The following is a 21352-nucleotide window of genomic DNA, read 5'->3' on the forward strand; positions in this document are numbered from 1 at the left end:
TGTATTTCTTAATTTCATTCATTTATAATGCTTTATAAACAACACTGGTCCTAGAGGGGGACAACAACACCTTTCAGGATCACATACCATACTGTAGGCCTTGTGAGGTCATAACTATACTGTGCAGCCACGGACAGGCCAAAATACTTTTTCACAGATGGATAGGGGGTATATGCAATATACAGTAATTACATAACAATGTTCTGCATTGACACAAAAATGCAGATATAGAATGGAAATATGCAGATATTTAGTGTCCAAGACAGGGAGGAGCACAAACAGGAGCACGTGGGTCAAATTCCTTTTCCGTCCCCTATTCCTCTGCCTGCGTCTCTTCCTCCTCGTTGCGATGCCCTTCTAGGGTTACGCGCCAACTATTTTCCCAGTCCTCTCCCTTTGCGGTCCCGGCCAAATGCATCCAGTTTTCTCTGTTCTTCTTACAGCCACCCAGCAGTGGGGAGCAGGCGCCGAACAGTCTCGATACAGCCTGAGGGAGACAGAGACAGCGGGGTGTGATGACGGGGAGCGATGGGAGACTGGAAATCAGATGAATAAGAGGATGGAGCAGCGTTGAGCACACTGTTGTGGGTTTTGTGTTTTCCTCACTAACACATGTATGCATTCCACACACATGCAACAGCTGCAGGAATAACACACCTTGTAGAGTGGGTAGCAGATGTCATCGATGTATTCCACTTGCATGCATGGCAGCCGAGTGCTGTTCTCTCTGTTCATCATGTCCTGGTGAGAGGAGGGCAGAGCTGGCTGCTAGCAAAACTATTTCACAGGAGGCCGGAAGCGTTGTAGTCGATCTCGTCAAACATAGTATTATCTAATTACATGACTCCTCTGGCAAGGTGTGACACCTGCTGAGTAGGTGTGATGCTTTTTAAAAGTTATATATGTTCTCTAATCTGGGACTAAAACAAGCCTTAAGGACTCTTCAACTGGAAAAAAGCCTGCATCAGGGAGGTAAAATATTTTTTTTGGGATGAACGTGATTCTTATTTTACCATAAAGAAGAGTAGGGAAAACAAATCATGATAGTTATGACAAATAACACAGTTAGTTTGAATCAATTTATGATTTATGAGTGCATTTTTACATTTTCTTTTTGGACTTTGGATGCAACTACATGTTCTACAAGCCTTGGTACAATATATAAATGTCCATAAGAGAAATAAATCCTGCGAGCGAGACTTACGATGGGTTTGGTTTTGAACTCCTTTTTCTCTTTGTCCCCTTGCGCAAATAACTCCATGGTAACCAGGTTGGCAATCTGTTTCGGAGAAAGAGTGAGGTCAAGGCTTGTGATGAATTCAAAATGGCTCAGAGATAAAAAAAATAAAAAAATGAAATAGGCAAGTATTCAGATGAGGAACCTACCCTCTTTTGTTCGGGCCAAGGCTTTGTGATGGCAGAGAGGTCACTGGCTGTCATCAGCATCGACCTGTGGGGTGAATAAATACCGTAAAGGGACGGCCCCGTTGCCTCGTTGCACCACGGATGTTATTATCATCATTTATGTGAGTCTCACCTCAGTAAGTCTCTTTGTTTCTCACTCTTCCATCTCACTCTGCTCTTCTTGGCGAGAGAAAAGAACTCCTTCCTTCTCCTACAAAAATAAAGAAAGGAGGGGCATCAGGGGGTGAAAAGAAGACGCACGAGATGCTTGACCTACAGCTGCTCTGACATGTCCCGTTCTGAACATACTCCATGTAGACGGTCAGGTCGGTTGCGAGGATCGCCCTTTTGATCATGTGCAGGACGGCTCTGTGGTCGTCCGCAGAGAGACCGCTGAGAATCTGACTCCCCTGGGAGAGGACGAGAGAGACAGATGCACTACCAGATATACAACCAGATATACTACCATATATACTACCATATATACAACCAGATATACAACCAGATATACTACCATATATACTACCATATATACAACCAGATATACTACCATATATACTACCATATATACAACCAGATATACAACCAGATATACAACCAGATATACAACCATATATACAACCAGATATACAACCAGATATACTACCAGATATACAACCAGATATACTACCAGATATACTACCATATATACAACCAGATATACAACCAGATATACAACCAGATATATTACCAGATATACTACCAGATATACAACCAGATATACAACCAGATATACAACCAGATATACAACCAGATATACTACCAGATATACAACCAGATATACAACCAGATATACAACCAGATATACTACCAGATATACAACCAGATATACTACCAGATACACAACCAGATATACTACCAGATACACAACCAGATATACTACCAGATGTACAACCAGATGTACAACCAGATGTACAACCAGATATACAACCAGATATACAACCAGATATATTACCAGATATACTACCAGATATACAACCATATATACAACCAGATATACAACCAGATATATTACCAGATATACTACCAGATATACAACCAGATATACTACCAGATATACAACCAGATATACAACCAGATATACAACCAGATATACTACCAGATGTACAACCAGATGTACAACCAGATGTACAACCAGATATACAACCAGATATACTACCAGATGTACTACCAGATGTACAACCAGATATACAACCAGATATACTACCAGATGTACAACCAGATGTACAACCAGATATACAACCAGATATACTACCAGATGTACAACCAGATATACAACCAGATATACAACCAGATATACTACCATATATACTACCATTTATACAACCAGATATACAACCAGATATATAACCAGATATACTACCAGTTATACAACCAGATATACTACCATATATACAACCAGATATACTACCAGATATACAACCAGATGTACAACCAGATGTACAACCAGATATACAACCAGATATACAACCAGATATACTACCAGATATACAACCAGATATACAACCAGATATACTACCAGATATACTACCAGATATACTACCAGATATACAACCAGATATACAACCAGATATACTACCAGATATACTACCAGATATACTACCAGATATACTACCAGATATACTACCAGATATACAACCAGATATACTACCAGATATACTACCAGATATACAACCAGATATACTACCAGATATACAACCAGATATACAACCAGATATACTACCAGATATACAACCAGATATACAACCAGATATACTACCAGATATACAACCAGATATACAACCAGATATACAACCAGATATACAACCAGATATACAAGACACAATCAGATATACAAGATACAGCCAGATATAACGTAGAGACCGTCCGGCTCGAACACGAGAACAAAGACTGTGTCCACACGTTGACTCAGATAAAAATACAAATAAAGACCACTTAAGGGAGATTTGGCAACATTTCTCTTAGAGAATATCCGGCGCCGTTACGTTTTTTTAATTGTATGCCATTTCTTATTCTGTCTCGCAACCCTGAATCTATTCCAAGTGTTATAAATCCATACAAACAATCAATCAATATCTCTAACAAAAAATCTGTAATTATATCGTCCAATTAATTGCACTCCTTCCTGTAAAAATCGTTGTTGTGTGGTGCAAAGTTTGATTTATAAATGACTCGAGTTACTGGAGATAAACACTGTAGTATAGTGTGGTTTACTCGTGGCAGGACGTGATGAAAAGAGGTCAAGATTGTGTGCATGCACAGCTGACTCAGAGGGTTAGAACCAGAGGGGAGGTCAAGCAGAATGAAAAGATGAAGAGATGAAGTCTCACTGTGTTGTTCAGGATGAAGAGGCACAGGTTGTAGTGGTGGTTTTCAAGAGACGAGTGTCCATACAGCTGAGCTAAAGGCTGTTGGCTCCTGAGAGAGAGAGAGAGAGAGAGAGAGAGAGAGAGAGAGAGAGAGAGAGAGAGAGAGTTTTGGTTTAAAGTGTTCCAAAGTGTTTGAGCCAATATAAGAAGGCTGGGAAAGCATGATCAGTATAATACTGGATGAACCCGTATATATATATATATATATATATATATATATATATATATATATATATATATATATATATATATATATATATATAGGTTTACCTTTTTATGTACGAGTTACTGACTCCTCTGTGGTCAAGATCGTGACTCAGAGTGGCGATCATCAGGGCTAAGATCTCCAGACGGGAAAAAATGCTCTGATAATACAGCAGAGAGAGAGAGAGAGAGAGAGAGAGAGAGAGAGAGAGAGAGAGAGAGAGAGAGCGAGAGAGAGAGAAACAGTAAGTATGTATTTCCCTGCTTCTCTCCATGAAGGCCAGTTTCATCTTCTACATTCTTTGCAGTTTTAAAGCGACCAGTCAAGGAAGGCTCCTGAATCAAGGATGAAAAACACATGCAGAGATTCTGCAGTTTGTGGAGTTCAGTAAAGCATATTTATTTTACACCTTTCAAGACTGAACACCACAAAGTGTAAAAACTAAATAAGCCCATCAACCTCCACCCCAGAACAAAAACAGGCATAACACAACATGAGGATTGGATCAAATATAATTGTGTTCATTTCATGTTTTGGGCATCGGTGTTGATGGGTTATTCATGTGCTCGTGCAAAGTTTACACTAAATATCTCAAAACATCCTGATAAAGGGCTCAAACTCAAAGTTACCAAGACAGGATGCCGAAGGATCAATTCATTTTTGTTCTGCAGAACTTGGCCGTATTACATCTGAAACACCTGACCAAACTCATGGATATTGGTTTCAGGCCAAAAAACCAAACCCTACAGTCATTCCAACTCCTTAACTGTAACAACCCAGTAGAACATCCAATGTGCAGAGCGCTGACACATCAAACAGGATGAAGTGTCACTGCACCACAGTCACAGCTAATCATGTTATAGAGAGACACAGGCAGAGAAAAGGAGAGAGAGAGAAAGGAGGAGAGAGAGAGAGGGGGAGAGAGAGAGAGAGAGAGAGAGAGAGAGAGAGAGGGAGGGAGAGAGAGAGAGAGAGGGTGAAATAAGTGAGCAGAAATTGAGGCTGGTGTTTGATCCCCATGGAGAGCAGTTAAGAGGTTTTGGTTGAGGTCTAAAAATGAATCCTCTTTCTAATAATTAAGAGTGCCGTGTACCAGAGGAACCCTGCAGAACCTCAAATGACTCCTCGACAAACTCCAGAGCTAAGCTGTGCTTTAAAACATCAAAAGAAAGATGACGAGCAGCAGACGCAATATGAGATTATTAATATGAGACGCGGCAGTTCATCGGCAACGAAATTAGGAGACGCACACTGTATTTAAAAGGGAGACTTTTTTTTAAAACATAAATTTGCAGAATTATAGCAAAGTGGATAGTGCAACAAGAGAAGTAGAACAAATTAATAAATAAATAAAAGTACAATATACTGTATAACCCAACAGTAAATGTATAATAAATCAGTAAATCGTAAAAAACTGGATCTACATTATTGCACATATGAGAAAACAATATAAATTGTTAATATTGCACATAGTATTTATATTGCACATGCAAACATTGATGTTGACGCAGATATTGCACATGAATGAATGAAAGAATAGCGAGTGATGAATCAGCAATCGCGGTAGTTTGGCAAAAGAAAGTTACATTTTAATCTCAGCTTTGGTAGTGATCTTTTGGTCGGCAATTGTACATGCACATGAGCCAAACAAATAAAAACACCCGTAGCTGCAGGCGTCTGCTCACCTGGAGTTGGTCCGTGGCCATGAGCATGGCGAACATGCTTTGGGCGGTGCTCAGCGCATGGTTCCAGTTGTGGTAAGGCACGTTGTTCCTGTAACCACGTCTCACCGTCAGCACCCACTGGCAGAGACTCTGGAAGGAGAGAGACCCGCACAAGAGAAGAACCCAGGAAGGGTCAGTCAGGGCTGGAATGTGTGTTTTCTTGTTATTTCTAAAGAAAAGCTGCGCACCGTTAGCTGTGCACCGTTAGCTGCTGCCGCAGCCAGGCGCAGGATGCTACAACAGCAGTTTTCTCAAATCCTCTAGTGCCACTTCCAGGTGAAACTGTTTTTGATTGCTCCAGACCAGTTCAGTGTCCCTTTGTGCACAACTTTGCCGAATTTAGTTACCAGGGACTATTACACAATAATTAGTGTGGTGATGTGTGTCGTAGCAAGCTGCCGCTCTAACAGAATACTGGGAGCTGAATGGTACTGAGAGTGCTCTGAGACCAGTGTTGCCCAAGGGTGGGATTGAACTCGCGGCCTCAACATTGTGCAAGCCATGCGATCTTCAGCCGACGTGTCGTTACGTACAAAGTGAGCAAAATCTGAATTCCATATTTAGACTATAAATTGCAGAGGAAGAAAAAAAGATCAAAGAGGGCTGGAGACATATTGAACGATAGTAATTTGAGAAACATCAAAATCAACTTGTTGTTCATAGGAGCCATGTTGAGAGTAGCACTGCCTGTGAGCCAGTGTCGAACCCCCAACCCTCAACCCTCAACACATGTCACAACCCCATAACTCTAAAGAGAAATCTACTCATTTGGCGCTCTCGCTCATCTTGAACACCCTCATTTAAATCCATGTCTTTTTCATATTCATACATCAACGGTTGAACAGCGGCACTACCCTCCGCCATGCAGCGTTAACCATCAGCAGGTTGTCTACCTTGTAGTCAATGTTGAAATCCTGCACCAAGTGGAGGTCCAGAAACATGCGAACGGTGGCCTGCGAGGTCCGCTCGTCCGGCAGACCAAAATGAGAGAAGTGGAAGTCTAGGAGCTGCAGTGATTCAACGGGAGGAATCGTGGCCTCCTGAAAAAACATAAAACATGACAACAATAAACAATCGAATATACACACTTAGAGGCACAAAGCATTCATACGCTAATCATCGAGCATTAGTTGTCAAAAACCGACCTTCCAGGACAATAGAAAGTGGATGAGGAAAGGTGGTGAGGGAGGATGTGGTGCGTAAAGGAAAGGGAAGAGGATAGGTGAGATTGTCCTATTTCTTGTTAATATTATTTACATGTTTATATTGCGATGGGGGGCCAGTGAGGCAGGACCCAACTTAAAGAAAATATTAGTTTTTCTACCAAAAAGAGAGAGTCACCTGCAGGGCTTGGATTTCCTGCTCCGCCGCAGTGATGTGGTAGGCGAGAACCTGAGGGAAAGAAGAGAGAACACTCATCAAAATGCTCACTTGGCGGTAAGGTAACGATGCGAGTAGGAAAAACATGGTCCCCCATCACCTCCTGTGTGACTTCTATGCTGGCCCTCCGCTCCTCGGTGATCTGCACTGCCTGAGCGTACTGCAGGGCCAGGCCGCAGTACACCGCCAGGTCCTCCAGCAGGCGCTCATCGTATCTGTTAAAGGCCTCCACCTCATCCGAGTCCCTGCTCCTCTTGTTCGTCAGCTGGCACACAGCTGTGGGACACGGGAAGAAAAGAAAGGGGACAAAGGGAAGTTTTAGGAATTCCCTTTTGTGGATCCGCAATGTACCCAGATTGTCGCCAGACTCACCGATGACATGTTCGGACCTCTCATTTCTGACAGGGCAGCAGATCGCACTCTTCATTGATTCCTCGGAACCCTCCGACACATTGAGCGTTTCCTTGGAAATCAGAGTTTGAATGGCATGCGATTGGTCCACGTCTCTGAAGTCGCGCTCCCTGAAAAATGACATGGCACAAGTTCCATTATGTCTGATGGTGACCAGCAGGGCAACACATTATTTGGCCTTAATGGTTCAGAGCAACGCGCAGAACCTTCTGTAGATCTGGCAGGTTGATCCGAGGTCCTCGCACTCCAGGTGGATCACTCTGGAGAATGAAACCTGCGACAAAAAGAGGAAGAGAACATACCGTACATCAGGAAAGACACAACCTGATTATCTAAACAATTCAAAAAGAACAGGAATCAAACAGGACAATGCACCTGGTCTTCCCTCACAGCTGAGGGTTTCCCGCCGGGGATGAAGATGGTGCAGTACTGAGCATGTGTGAAGGGCATGATGGTGGCAGCCATCTTACTCAGGAGAACTTCAAAGGAATGGTGCTCCTTTGACAATACCTGTGCCATCTCTATCAAGGCCTGACACACACACACACACACGCACACAGTTAGATTACGTAGACATACATACATACATACATACATACATACATACATACATACATGACAAATGCATAGATAGAATAGATTTCCCGTGGTTCTCTGGTTACCTGGCTGCGTTTGGCCTCCTGTCTTGAGCTTTCATACAGCTGGACATTATCCAGCACCATCCCCAACACATCCATATGGTTTGACAGCACCTGGCGTATCAAAGTCAACTCAAACTTAACGCAAACGTATTGCTGGCAGAAAGCCATTAGTCGCTTCTCAACAGACGGTGTACATATATTTAGAGTTGGAGCCATACATCCATTACATAACAAGTAGTGTACATACATAAACAGTAGCTCTAACATGTGCTGCTCTGTGATAACAGGCCCGAACCTCCCGTCACGCACCTTTTCATCCATGTTGGTAAAAACGGAAGCCGATCCATCGTAGACATTTCTCTTGTTAATCATCACAACTACACCGACCACCTGTCCACAAGAAGAGGGTGTGTTTTATTGTCACATAATCTGTGTTATAATCTCTTCAATGCAATGCATTGAAGGGCCCACATAGTTACCCCTGAGGCACGGGCAAAAGACACATATCATAACATTACAAACACATTGTGACAATGTTACCTCTCTGCTGTGGTTCTTGATGGGAACACTCAACACTGTCCTGATCTGTGACGACTCCTCGTCATCGAAGTCGAACCTGGGGTCCTGAGGACGTGAACGGCGATTACGTCACCTATTTATACTTCATTGCAACACATTTGTGTGTGTGTGAAACAGTGTGTATCGCATCATTGTGTGAATTAAGATCTTGATTTGGCAGCAAAAGACTTTAACGGCTCCCCTGACTTAACTCTATTCATGGTCCAGGGCCCTTTGCTCAATATTGCTCATCGGCTTCAGAGGCACAACCAGGAATACCGTGGTTCCCCAGTAACCTGTGTGTCCCGCAGGTCATTAGGCACCAACCATCCACGTCCACGCTACCTGCCAACTCTGCCAGGCGTTGGCGCCATGCTCCTAATCACATCGGTGATGAGGACAAGTGACGGTGTGGGCACCTCCTGTAAGCCCTTAAGTGAGCTGTGCCGTCTTAGTGTGGGTGTGCGTATACGAGTGTGTGTGTGTGTGTGTGTGTGTGTGTGTGTAGGGGACAGCTCAGCGTAGTACAGAACAACACTGTGTCATTAGTCAGAAGTTAATCGGTGGAAGAAGCCTCTAAAAGGATTAGGAGCAGGTGCGTCATCTGGGATTCCCTCACAGATACACACCTCCACAACCATGTCATCGTCTAAAAAGCTTGTAATCGGGATGCGGGTGACTCAGTTGGTGCGCAGTCCCCATTATAAGATTACTTGGTCATGAATGGAAACGCTTTGGTTTTTAAGCAGAGCTTACTCCAAAATGCAGAGTCAGAACAACTAATTACCTCTGATGCGTCCCTCAGGTTCATCGGTGACCCCGTCGCCCGTACGCACCCCATGACACCCTTCAGCAGCTCCAGGTGGGTACGGCCGCAGAGGTTGACCTCGCTCAAGGGCCCCGGCGCTGTCGGGGCGACCACCTCCTGCAGGGTGCTCCTCCCACCACAGTCCTTCTTCACCAGAGAGAGGGAGCAGCACTCGGCTGTCAGCAGCTCGCCGGCGTGCAAGGCGGCCCCCTGGCAGAGCTCTGCCACAGAGCCTATCCAGCCGAGACCCCCTCGCAGGAGCTCAGACGCCCACGGGCAACACTCCCCTTTGGCGCACGCAGCAGGGGGATGCCGCAACGGATGAGGAGAGAGGGGCAAGTCCGGGGAGAAAACCGGAGAGAGGGGGCGGCAGGGAGGGAAGGAGAAACGGGATGAACGATGAGAGAGGTGAGAGCAAGGGGATACGTCTGGGCTGAAGACATCCGCCCACTCGGGGTTGGAGGCGAGGGGTTTGAGCCTGTCCGTCAGGGAGGAAATGTTCAAGTGGGAGTCGGCCAGCGGAGAGGGAGGCCTGCGGTGATGGGCCGTCCTGAGGATGTCGGAGTGGTCCGAGCTGCTCCTGGGAAACCTGGGCAGCGGAGACTGTGGACCACTGACCCTGAAGTCACGGAGAAGACAGATGATTACTGTTAACTATACTACGCATGACACTTTTAGTTTGTTTGTTTATCCTATTTCATTGTACATTTTCACAATCCATATTTAGGGTCACAGGGGCGAAGGCAGGGTCCACCCTGAACAGGTCGCCTGTTTATCTCATATATAAGAGAGACAGACAACCATTCACGCCTACGGGCAATTTTAGAATCTCCAAGTTGCATGTTTTTAGACTGTGGAAGGAACCCAGAGAACCCAGAGGGAACCCATGCTGCCACGGAGAGAACATGCAAACTCCACAGAGAAGGACCCTCCGGGATCCGGATCGAACCCCGGCCCCTCTTGCTGTGAGGTGACAGTATAGGCACTACATCACCATGCAGCCAACATTTTCACATTTTCTATATAAAAATGTATTTTACTATTGCACTTTGTTTATTGTCACGCACCAATCACCAAGCCAAATTCCTTTCATGTGTAACTTGGCAAAAAACCGTTTCTGATTCTGATTATTGATTGGCTGAGAAAACACCCCCAAAAAATTGACAGGAAGAAAATAAATGTGGAGAAAAAATCGTCTTACTGCTATAATGTTTATCAAGCAAGCTTTCTAGATGGTTCTCATCAAACAGTTTTGTAAAAGCCGTCCTATTGCAGTCAAGTATAACTTTTTTTTTAAATAAATGTATTAGGAGATGCAGCTGAGCTGAGAAAAGAAAAAGTCAAATAACTTACGCGGAAGTTCTGCGTAAAAAGTAGGCCCTCGTGAAGTCGGAGTGGTCATCCAGCCATGCCTCCACTTGGTCATCTTTCAGGTCGTCTCCAAACCTCCGGCCGCGCGTCTTGGAGCGAGGGCTCCACAGCGGGGAGAAGAACCAGCCCGTTCCTCTCACCACCGGGTGCTCGGTCTCCGTTTCCCCGCAGAGGGACCCCTCTATCCCGGGAGCGGCGGTGGGAGATGTCGTCCCGGGCGTCGCACCGTCGGGCTCCATGTCCGCCGGCGCTTCGGGCTGGAGGCAGGGCATCCCCTCGCTCAAGTAGAGCGCGAAAAGATCCTTGAGACTCAGTGTACCTTTCGTGCTGATTACTCCGGGAGAAAGCACCTGGCCATGTGGAGGCTGTGAGGCAGACTGAGGCGATGTGCCAGAGAGGAGGAGAGCGCCGGGACCCGGGAGAGCCCGAGGAAACGATTGCGTCAAGGTAATCCCCCTGACGCGCCAACGCTTAGCCGACCTGGCACCACAGGTGTATTCATTAAAGGGATCTGGTTTAAACTCCATTGCATAATGAATGGCTCGGCCCTAACCGCGCGAGCCTTTCTCCATCATGAATGAAAGCTCACAGGTTCTTAGCGACGTGGAGAAAGTTCCAGTTTCCTATCAATCACTTGCCTTTACACTGATGAAAACATAAAAAAATAATGTACTTGTATTAATAATTGCCTATTACATTATTATAGTCAACACATACGCTTACATTTCTGGTGCACTTCAATGTTATAATGTGTATTTAAAAAAATAAGCAATACATAGTAAGTTATAAAGTGGTAAGTAGAGTTATGAATAAATAGTTTTTCTGTAATTAGACTTGTGCGCAGTGCTGTTTAATGTGTATTGTAATTTGCAAAAAAATATCTGGAAATAAACTGAAGGCCTTGGTTGCCTTTTTACTTCAAGCACAGTTCACCCTAAAATCAAAAAGACATATTTTCTCTCTCACCGGTATTTCATTTAAATCTAGATTGTTTTGGTGTGAGTTGCCAAGTTTGGGAGGAATCGGCCCATGATGGCTGCCTTCTTGTGACCAGTTGTACATACATATTCTCTTTCGACTAAACCAGGGGTGAAAAACACACGGCCCGCGGATAACTGTTAAAATAAAAAATAAAAGTGACAGACTTTTGCCAACATTAGCCTAACGAGGAATACTGTGACGGATAGGATTTCCGATCTTTCAGCAGATTTGGAGCCAAAAGAAGCATAAAGTAAAGTCATGTGTCGCATTTTCAGTTGCAATCAATGAGCGCACTGACATTACTATAGATGTTGCTCAACTGGCCGTATTCATTCGGGCTGTTGATAAGATGTTGGCGGTCTCTGAGGAGTTCTTTTGATCCCCATGACAGACACTACAGCCAATTACATTTTTAGCGCTCTCGTAGAAGCGCTGGACCGGGTCGGCGTGAACTAGACCTGTGCTGTACTGAATTTTGGTCTTTATGTTTCTATTGTAGAAAGACCTTAAAATAGGGTTTATCATCCGAAAACCTTCACCAATGAGTTAAACGTCGAGAAATATTGTCGTTATGTATGCGTAATTATGCGTAATTATGCTATGATTTTACAGGTCTGGCCCACTAGAGATCAAAATGGGCAGCATGTGGCCCCTTAACTAAAATGAGTTTGACACCCCTGCTCTAAACAAACTTGCTCACAACACGGTGTGGATTACCTTTGAGTGCCCAAGTGCCATATAGTCCCGGATATAGAGGCGGATGTGTATTATTCTGGGGTGAGCTCTTAAAAGGAAGCAAAACATGCACATAAAATAGGACCAGTGTTGTACCAGAATAAAGTAATACCAGACGTGACTTACCTTAAAGAGTGGAGGGCTGGAATGACAGTTATGTAACGCTTCTAAAAAGAGATTTCTAATCATGTTTGATTTTAAAGGGAAGTCTCTTAGTTATCACTTCAGGGCAACACAATAAGGGACATGAAAGAGTCAGAGCAGTGCTTTTTGTTGAGGGAGTGCAAACAGTGCTGTAACAGGAGAAGACGTATGAATGAAGTGAAGGAAACAGCCCTCACTGGTAACACTGTGGTGTCTGGAGAGACAGCGTTGCATTGTATATTTGATTTTCTCACAATATTACCAGTCATAGGTATCACTCAGTGTCTAAATGGCTCCCTCTGCTGGCCTCTCCCTCCTTCATCATCTGCAGTGGGTGGATCCCAGAGGGTGACAGCCGCGCCGTGATTGGCCGCTCCAGGAGGAGGCTGCCATGACACTGGTGGATGCTGCACGCAATATCAGTTCCACGGCATCAGCAGGCGGCGAGACCTCCATCCTCCATCCTCCTTCTCGTGCTCCCTCTCTCTCTGTCTCTCTCTGTCTGTCTCTCCCTCTTTCCTCCTTTTGCCTCTCCTCCTCTCACCGCCACCATTGTGCTCTCTCCCTTCTCCTCTCCCTCGGTGTGTAGCGTGGAGCCGGAGCGAGGCCTGCTCGGGCTGTCTGCAGCAAGGACGCGCGCCAGCGGGGAGAAATAGCAGCAGCAGCAGCAGCAGGCGGACTGGTAGGTGTGCTGAGGCCTGTAGCACAGGGAAGACATCGCGTTCTCCTCTGATCTCTGTCAAGGACTATCTATTCGAGGTGTGTGTGTGTGTGTGTGTGTGACAGAGCAGGGATCTGCCAGGACCACCACACCCTGCGAGCATTTACTACCACTGCCGGAGCTACACCGGGCGAATGTAGATATTATCATCCCATTCATCTTACCTTGTCTGTGTGTGCATATGGAAGCGTTTCTGCTCTCTCTCTCTCTCTCTCTCTCTCTCTCTCTCTCTCTCTCTCTCTCTCTCTCTCTCTCTTGGAGCCGTGTGTTGTCTTTCCTCCGCTCCACAGCGGTGGGCTTCGGGCCGACGAGGCCTCGCGCGTCCGCACACGTGTGCCTTCGCTAATGAGCGTCGTCGAGCGTCTCACAAAGGTCACACCGTTTGGCGTGCCGGGTGTATCGTCATCACCCGCCTAATGACGGCCCTCCTCCTTTTCTTTCCAACATCAACCTCCAGCCTTTCACAACTCTCCTCCTTTCTGTCCTCCCCGCATCTTCTCACCCCTCCTCACCCCCTTTTCCTCCTTTAAAAAAAACCCAAACCCCTCTTTCTCCATCCCTGTCGCTGTCCCCATCTTCACGCCTCTTCTCCTTCCTTCCTTCCTACCTTCCTTCCTTCCTTCCGGCTGGCTGGTTTCCCCCCCCCTCCCCAGGATGCCTTGCTCCAGGCCTCTCCGCTAGGCCCCAGCAGCATGGGCGCAGCCTGGGCGAGGAGAGAGAGCACGGATCGGACCCTTCCCCTCAGGACGGGCGCGCCGGCGGGTCACCCTCCCTCGGCTTCAGATGGGCGAGGACGCTGAGAGCCCCAAAATCAACCACACCTTCCTGCGAGACTACGTCACCGAAGGTAGAGCAGTGGTGTCAGACGTGATTGAGTGGATTCGCTTTCAGGGCCGCGGGATGTCGACGTTAAATCACTGCATGACTTACTTCAGTGGTTGGGCCAGTTTCACATTTGAGATATTATTTTGGTCATGTAAATTCGATTGGTTTGGAGTTTAAGGAGTTACTAGCAGAAATAACATTTGGTGTTTATTTTATTTTCCCATTGAGAATGAAACCAAGACCCCAAGCATGAGTACGAGTTATTCAGGTTATATTTATTTGGATACTTTGTATTGATCCAGTGTTTTTTCTTTCATTCTCACCCCTGTCTTATTTTCTCTGTGCCTACTTTATGTCCTTCATATTCCATCATCTCTCCTTCACCCCCACTTCTTTTATCCTAACCCTTAACCTGCATCGCCTCACATTCTCTCCTCCATCCCGCAGCTGATGTCATCTCTACGGTGGAGTTCAACCAGACGGGGGACCTGCTGGCCACGGGGGATAAAGGTGGCCGAGTGGTCATCTTCCAGAGAGAGACTGAGGTCGGTTTAACATGCAGAACTTGAATGTATACCCAGGATATCTGCAAAAAAAGCATGAATGAATAGTCTTACCTATATGCTCAAACCACAGCATTCTGGCGTCAGCTTATCCCAAAATGATGTTCTGCTATATCTTTATACATCACTGTTCTTCTGACAGTCCAAAGGGGAATCAGAGGAGGTGGGTGAGACGGGGGACTCTGGGGAGTACAATGTCTACAGCACATTCCAGAGCCACGAGCCGGACTTTGACTATCTGAAGAGTTTGGAGATCGAAGAGAAGATCAACAAGATCAGATGGCTGCCCCAGCAGAACGCGGCACATTTCCTCCTCTCCACCAACGGTGAGAAACCAGTGAGAAACCATCTCCAGCTGTGATTATGCATGGATTCTGATTGATATTAGCAATAACTGACTTCTTCTTCTATGACCTGGGTGGGTCATCGGAGCCACATTTGTGTGGATGTTAGTGGCACCGACCTGCCAGGGTTCAAACCACAGAACCTAATCTGTGTATAGTAAACCTGCATTGAGACTTAATTGCCCTGAAAAGCTCATCTGGACTAGGGATGCACTGATCCGACTTAATCCGTCCGAATACGGGTACCTATGATTGTGGTATCGGCCGACACCGAGTACTAATACGATACCGATGTTTTATGAATCAACTGAACGTCTCATTATGTGGATCATTCTTTTATGTGTCAAGAAACATCAGTTTGATTTAAACATTGTTTTTCCTACCTTTTTTAAATGAAATGAAACAAATAAATACATAGATATAAATGTAATTTCCATTTCTGCCAACTGTCACCGACACCCAATCCCTCTATTTGAGCCAGAATTGGACCGCTAATCCGTTACCCGTATCGGTGCATCTCTAATCGGGATTTCTCGAGAAACCGGCCACGTGAAGGATAAATCAATGTCAGCTTCCTCTCAACTTCCGGTGACGTGCCAATGTCTCTTCTGCCCGTCACAGATAAGACCATTAAATTGTGGAAGGTGAGTGAGAGAGACAAGAGACCAGAGGGATACAATCTGAAAGATGAGGAGGGGCGGCTCAAGGACACCTCTACCATCACCTCTCTGCAGGTACACACACACACACACACACACACACACACACACACACACACACACACACACACACACAAATATGCAAGCCAGCTAATGCTCACCTTTTATGCTGGTCAGTCACGTATCAGGTTGATGTCCCAAGTGCCCTCTACGACCCCCTGACTCTCATGTCCTCTGACCCCGTCTCTCTGTCTCTGTATCAAAGGTGCCGGTGCTGAGACCCACAGATCTGATGGTAGAGGTCCGTCCCAGGCGAGTGTTCTCCAACGGGCACACCTACCACGTTAACTCCATCTCAGTCAACAGCGACGGGGAGACCTACCTGTCGGCCGACGACCTCCGAATCAACATGTGGAACCTGGGCATCACGGACCGCAGCTTCAGTATCCTTACTTAACGAGCAGCGTCTTTATATTTTTTATTTCATTGTACTCCCGGGCATCACTCACCACTTTTTATGAGTCTATTTTTTTACCGGTGGAGGAGACTCAGATTTCACAGGGTATGAAGTTCCAAGAATGAAAGTATTGTTATGAAATCATTTGTGTGTGTCATCTCTATCAATTCTGCAGCTGCAGTGTGAACTTATAACAGAATGACTTTAAAGAAAAAATCTATTTCTGTAAGAGGAATAAAGGAAAACATGAGAAAAGTGGAATAGATTGAGCACTTTCCTACAGATGAAGTTAAAACACTGTCATAAAGTCTCTAATATTTTGGGGATCAGTCAACATACATATTTATCATTTTTACCTAAAATGATTGCTTGATACATTTTGCAAGGATGTGTAATCACATTTTGATTGGAGCAAAATACAAATACCAACAATTAATAATAATTAATTGAATCTATATATGAAAATATACTGTTGAACAAGAGCACAGTGCGTGTGACTCCATCACATTAATTCATAGTGTTGATTTGCATCACATAAAAAATTAATATACTTGCTCTCTGATGCTCACTCACACAACTCCACCTCTTTAAAACATACATTCAGTTGAACTACACTTTACATTCTCATCTGAATTCATCCTTGATCTATATTTCATGTAAACGCTGTCTATGTTTGGATTTATGTTCAGTGCTGTGTATTCAGGCTGTAGCGGGTTGGGCAGGGGAGGGGGTGTGGGGGGCATTTCCCATTCAAATAGAAGCTGACCTAGAAAATCATAGAGGCATCTTTGTAAGAAGAGTTTAAATAATTCACTTGGCAGGACACTTTCTTCTGAACCACACGGGACCGCCGCAAATAAAACAGAGAGGGGAGTGGAGTGAGCGCGCATACTGGGGGGTTGGTTTGGGAGCGTTTTTTGGGGGGAACATGTCGCTACTGGAAAAAGACACATTTGTCTGAAACTAAGAAAAGCCACTGAAAAGGATTTTGGGTGACTCATCACTGTGCCCTGCAAAAATATGACAACATATTTCATAATGTCTGCGTATTATATATCTATGCAGACAGTTTGACATATGCACCTCCCGAGGATTTGCTGCCACCTCAGTGGTGTTTAATCCCTAACAAGCCTTCCTCTCAGACATCGTGGACATCAAACCAGCCAACATGGAGGATCTGACGGAGGTGATAACCTCGGCGGAGTTCCACCCTCACCACTGCCACCTGTTTGTGTACAGCAGCAGCAAGGGCACGCTGCGCCTCTGTGACATGAGAGCCTCGGCGCTCTGTGACCGGCACACCAAACGTGAGCAGCCTTTAGGGAGACGTTAGGGAGTTTGTGACATTTTTGCGGCGTAGAATTGAGCACGAGGCGCGATACTAAATGTCACATCACTCTGTCGTTGCTCAGTGTTTGAGGAACCTGAGGATCCAGGGAGCCGCTCCTTCTTCTCCGAGATCATTTCCTCCGTGTCGGACGTCAAGTTCAGCCACAGTGGGCGTTACCTGCTGACCAGAGACTACCTCACCGCCAAGGTGTGGGACTTGAACATGGACAAGGGCCCCGTGGAGACGTACCAGGTAAGGTAGCATTGTTGTGTTGTTGATGACTATGACATCTAACCAGATCGTAGATGTTACGCTTTGGAAATGGTGGAACCATTGGACCACCATGTGTCTGAATCTACCCCAAGTGTCTTAAACTTGCATTATCTCTACTAAACATCAGAGGGCAACTCCTCAGATTGTATAGAAGTCTATGAGAAAATGTCTCTACTTCTCTCTTGATTTATTCCTTCAGTAAACATTGTAAACATGAGTTTAAGTCTCAATCTCTAGTTTAAAGTCTTCTTCAATACATCATGATGTTCATTTAGTAAATGATGGTCCATTTCGAGTCAAATAACGCAGGGTATGTTTTAGGGCGGGGCTTACTGTGATTGACAGGTTGCAACCTTTCCAATGTCCGGTCCGGGAGTTGTTCATGTTTTCTTCTCAAAACTTCAACCCTTTCATTCTGTGTTTTCGTCTCATGAAAATTAATTGTAGCCTTTTTGGTCGCTTAAAAACTTCTTATTCAGCGTTCGGTTGTAATAAGCTCCAACCTCTCCTGTCACTTCTGTTGTGTGAAAGTCCTTTGAGTGGTCGAGAGACTAGCAAAAGCGCTGTACAACTCAGCTGTACAACTCAGCTGTACAACTCAGCTGTACAACTCCATTTTTTTTTTTTAATACAAGATGGCGGCCACCAAAAGGCCGAACTCGAGGCTTCAAAAAAGCGCAGTCCACAAATCAACGGGTGACGTCACAGAGACTACGTCCACTTCCTATAAACAGTCTCTGATCCACCATAGACTCTAATGTTGACTGTGTACTTGATCCCCAGGTCCATGAATACCTGAGGAGTAAGCTGTGTTCCCTCTATGAAAACGACTGCATCTTTGACAAGTTTGAGTGTGTTTGGAACAGCTCCGACAGGTAAGGAGACGGGGATGGACGAAGTACAGCATATTTCAGAGTGTGTCAGTGTGTTCCTGCTCGCATTGATCCCCTGAATGCTCTTCCTCGGCCATTATCCGACATCTAAATCAATCCCAGAGACAAGCTTTGACTCCTAATCGATCCCTTTGCCTTCCTGCTTTTGTCTCCGCCCCGTTCACTTCCTCATCCCCTCTGTGACCCTCTCCTCAGCGTGATCATGACGGGGGCGTACAACAGCTTCTTCCGGATGTTCGACAGGGAGACGGGCCGAGGCGTCACCCTGGAGGCCTGGCGAGAGAGCAGCAAGCCCCGGGCCGTGCTGCGGACCCGCCGCGTGTACAACGGCGGTAAGCGGCGCCGCGGGGACGTGGGCGTCGACAGCCTGGACTTCACCAAGAAGATCCTGCACATGGCTTGGCACCCGTCTGAGAACATCATTGCCATAGCGGCCACCAACAACCTATACATCTTCCAGGATCGCGTCAGCCTGGAAAGCCAGTTACAGTGACACAAGCTTTATATTCGGATGTCTTCGAGGACGGAAGATGTAGCCGAGAACCAAGCTGTTTCGCAACATGCTGACATCCGTTTGTGTCGATACAAGATTGGATAATGATGAAATCACAAGACTGTTAATATATTCAAAGCCCTACGGAGGGTGTGTAATCCTTTTCTTTCACTCAACACTGAGATGAACTGACGCCTCCTGTACCCATCAGGGCATGTTTTTTTTGGCCCCACACTACTCCCCACTTTTTGAAGATGTGTGTGTAACTGCTCCACCATAGGGGGCGCTAGAAGGGGTGCGGGGACACCTCTCCCTCGGCAAGGACTCAGTGCTGTTGACCACACAATGTTGCACTCCTCACTGATGCGCTCTGGTACCCTTTTTGGCAAAAAAGAGAAAGAAAAAAAAGGTAGATAGGCGTTTGGTAGTGACGGAGAAAACGTAAAAGGCCCAAATGACTTTGCCAGACAGTGCATTTAAATCTAAGCCTTTTTTCTTCTTCTTCTCACTATCGTGGAATGGGAGCGGTATTATCGTACAGCTCTTCACAACAACATCCTAAACCTTTCTCTATCCTTCAGAGCAGTGCTCTTGGAGATGTCTCATTTAAATGCCCTATCCCCTTTGCAATAATGGCACTCATGAAAACACAGTGCAGCAGTATTCTTGCTTTTAAAAACATGAGCTCTTCTTCTACAGGTATACACTCTTTTTACTGTTAGCTGTAAATATTCTGTGTTGTCTCTTTTTCATTTTATTTTGTTATTATTTTAAAGGCAGTACCAGTTTTGGTTCCAGAGAGCTGCTAAAGGATGAAAGAAGAGTACACTGCAGATCGGAACGATTGACATTATATTTCAGTTAAAGACTCGATTGCGGGGCTTTTTCTTGAAGCAAGACGTAGATATGTATTGCTAGCTGTGGCGAGGGAGGGGGGAGTTGTGCACAAACCAACACTTACCGTTTTGTTGCGTATATTGGGCCCGTATTGGGTTTTAATTAAATTATTGAAAATGAGAGAGCGTTAACGTCTCTCATACGCGCAAATTGAGGCTGATTGGTGATCAAATCTAACACAGGCAACGGTTTGATTTATGTTAAGCGTTTTGCTAATTGAAAATGAGCAGCGTTCATTCTGCAATGTGTGAAGCACATGTTGAAGAAGCATCTCACAATCAAGAAAAAAAGATTGAGTCCAAAGCACATAAACAAGGCCCCTGATCGAGTGTAGACGAGTGAGTTTGTGTCCGGTGTAATTGAAAGGTCCGAGGTTGTCATCAGTGCAATAGCTCATTGTGTACATTGCTGAAATGTCTTTATCATGCAAACAATAGTCAAGTGGAGTTATCATATCACAGGTTCGTGATGTCATCACACCGTATACCTCACAGTGCCACATGCTACTCTGGAGCTGAGAAGCCCAGGATGTACAGCAGCAGTAGGGTCGATGTTCGCGTTGGGCTGACTTCTTCTGTGACTCGGTCAAGATTTGATTGTTTACAGTGAAGTGCTTTGTTTTCAAGTGACCTTGGCCCTGATGGGATAACCGTAAGCGGTCTGGATGGGAAACTGGAGCAGGTGGAGAAACAGAATCAGTGCAGAGGTAGAGGCTGCACCTTTAAAAAAATAGTGCAAGTACTTTGTGTGGTAGATCAACATCAGTTTCACTGTGTAAACCTTAAAGGGACAGTTCACCCCATAATAAAAAAAACTGATTGTTTGCTTTTAATCTAGTTTGTTTTGGTGAGAGTTGACTAGTTTTGGAGATATCGCCGTACATATGTCTGCCTTGTCTTCATTATAATGGGACGACATAGCACTCGGCTTGTGGAGCTCAAAGCGGCAAAAAAAATAACTTAACAGCAATTGTTCTTTATGGAAATATTTTTTCCTGTAAACGAACTGTGGCTTTAAGAAAATAGTTCCTGCATGAAACTGGTCACAACAAGGTCTTTATATAATCTTGAGTAACCGGGTCATGATTCCTAAAAAGAGACATTACTCGTTTCAAACATATTTTATTT

General features: G+C 45.2%; 2 protein-coding genes across 2 annotated transcripts; one reads left to right on the forward strand and one right to left on the reverse strand.

Annotated features, from left to right (window-relative positions):
- Window positions 1-313: 313 nt before the first annotated feature.
- Window positions 314-11182, reverse strand: pde5aa (phosphodiesterase 5A, cGMP-specific, a; the record flags this gene model as incomplete). The annotated part of the gene is made up of 20 exons (XM_079220226.1): window positions 314-487; window positions 658-741; window positions 1205-1279; window positions 1387-1450; window positions 1538-1615; window positions 1714-1814; window positions 3774-3861; window positions 4083-4177; window positions 5703-5831; window positions 6635-6781; window positions 7083-7133; window positions 7222-7397; window positions 7494-7642; window positions 7739-7806; window positions 7908-8063; window positions 8195-8284; window positions 8483-8563; window positions 8714-8797; window positions 9519-10158; window positions 10893-11182. 20 exons carry the CDS (start codon window positions 11180-11182, stop codon window positions 314-316), a joined length of 2820 nt encoding a protein of 939 aa, XP_079076352.1.
- Window positions 11183-14274: 3092 nt separating this feature from the next.
- On the forward strand, window positions 14275-19328 carry ppp2r2ca (protein phosphatase 2, regulatory subunit B, gamma a; the record flags this gene model as incomplete). The annotated part of the gene is made up of 9 exons (XM_079220164.1): window positions 14275-14338; window positions 14764-14861; window positions 15022-15205; window positions 15845-15957; window positions 16148-16325; window positions 17482-17646; window positions 17752-17921; window positions 18726-18817; window positions 19031-19328. 9 exons carry the CDS (start codon window positions 14275-14277, stop codon window positions 19326-19328), a joined length of 1362 nt encoding a protein of 453 aa, XP_079076290.1.
- Between the last annotated feature and the right edge of the window lie 2024 nt (window positions 19329-21352).

Source organism: Taurulus bubalis (assembly GCF_910589615.1).
Source record: "Taurulus bubalis genome assembly, chromosome: 6".
NCBI classification, from domain to species: Eukaryota; Metazoa; Chordata; class Actinopteri; order Perciformes; family Cottidae; genus Taurulus; species Taurulus bubalis.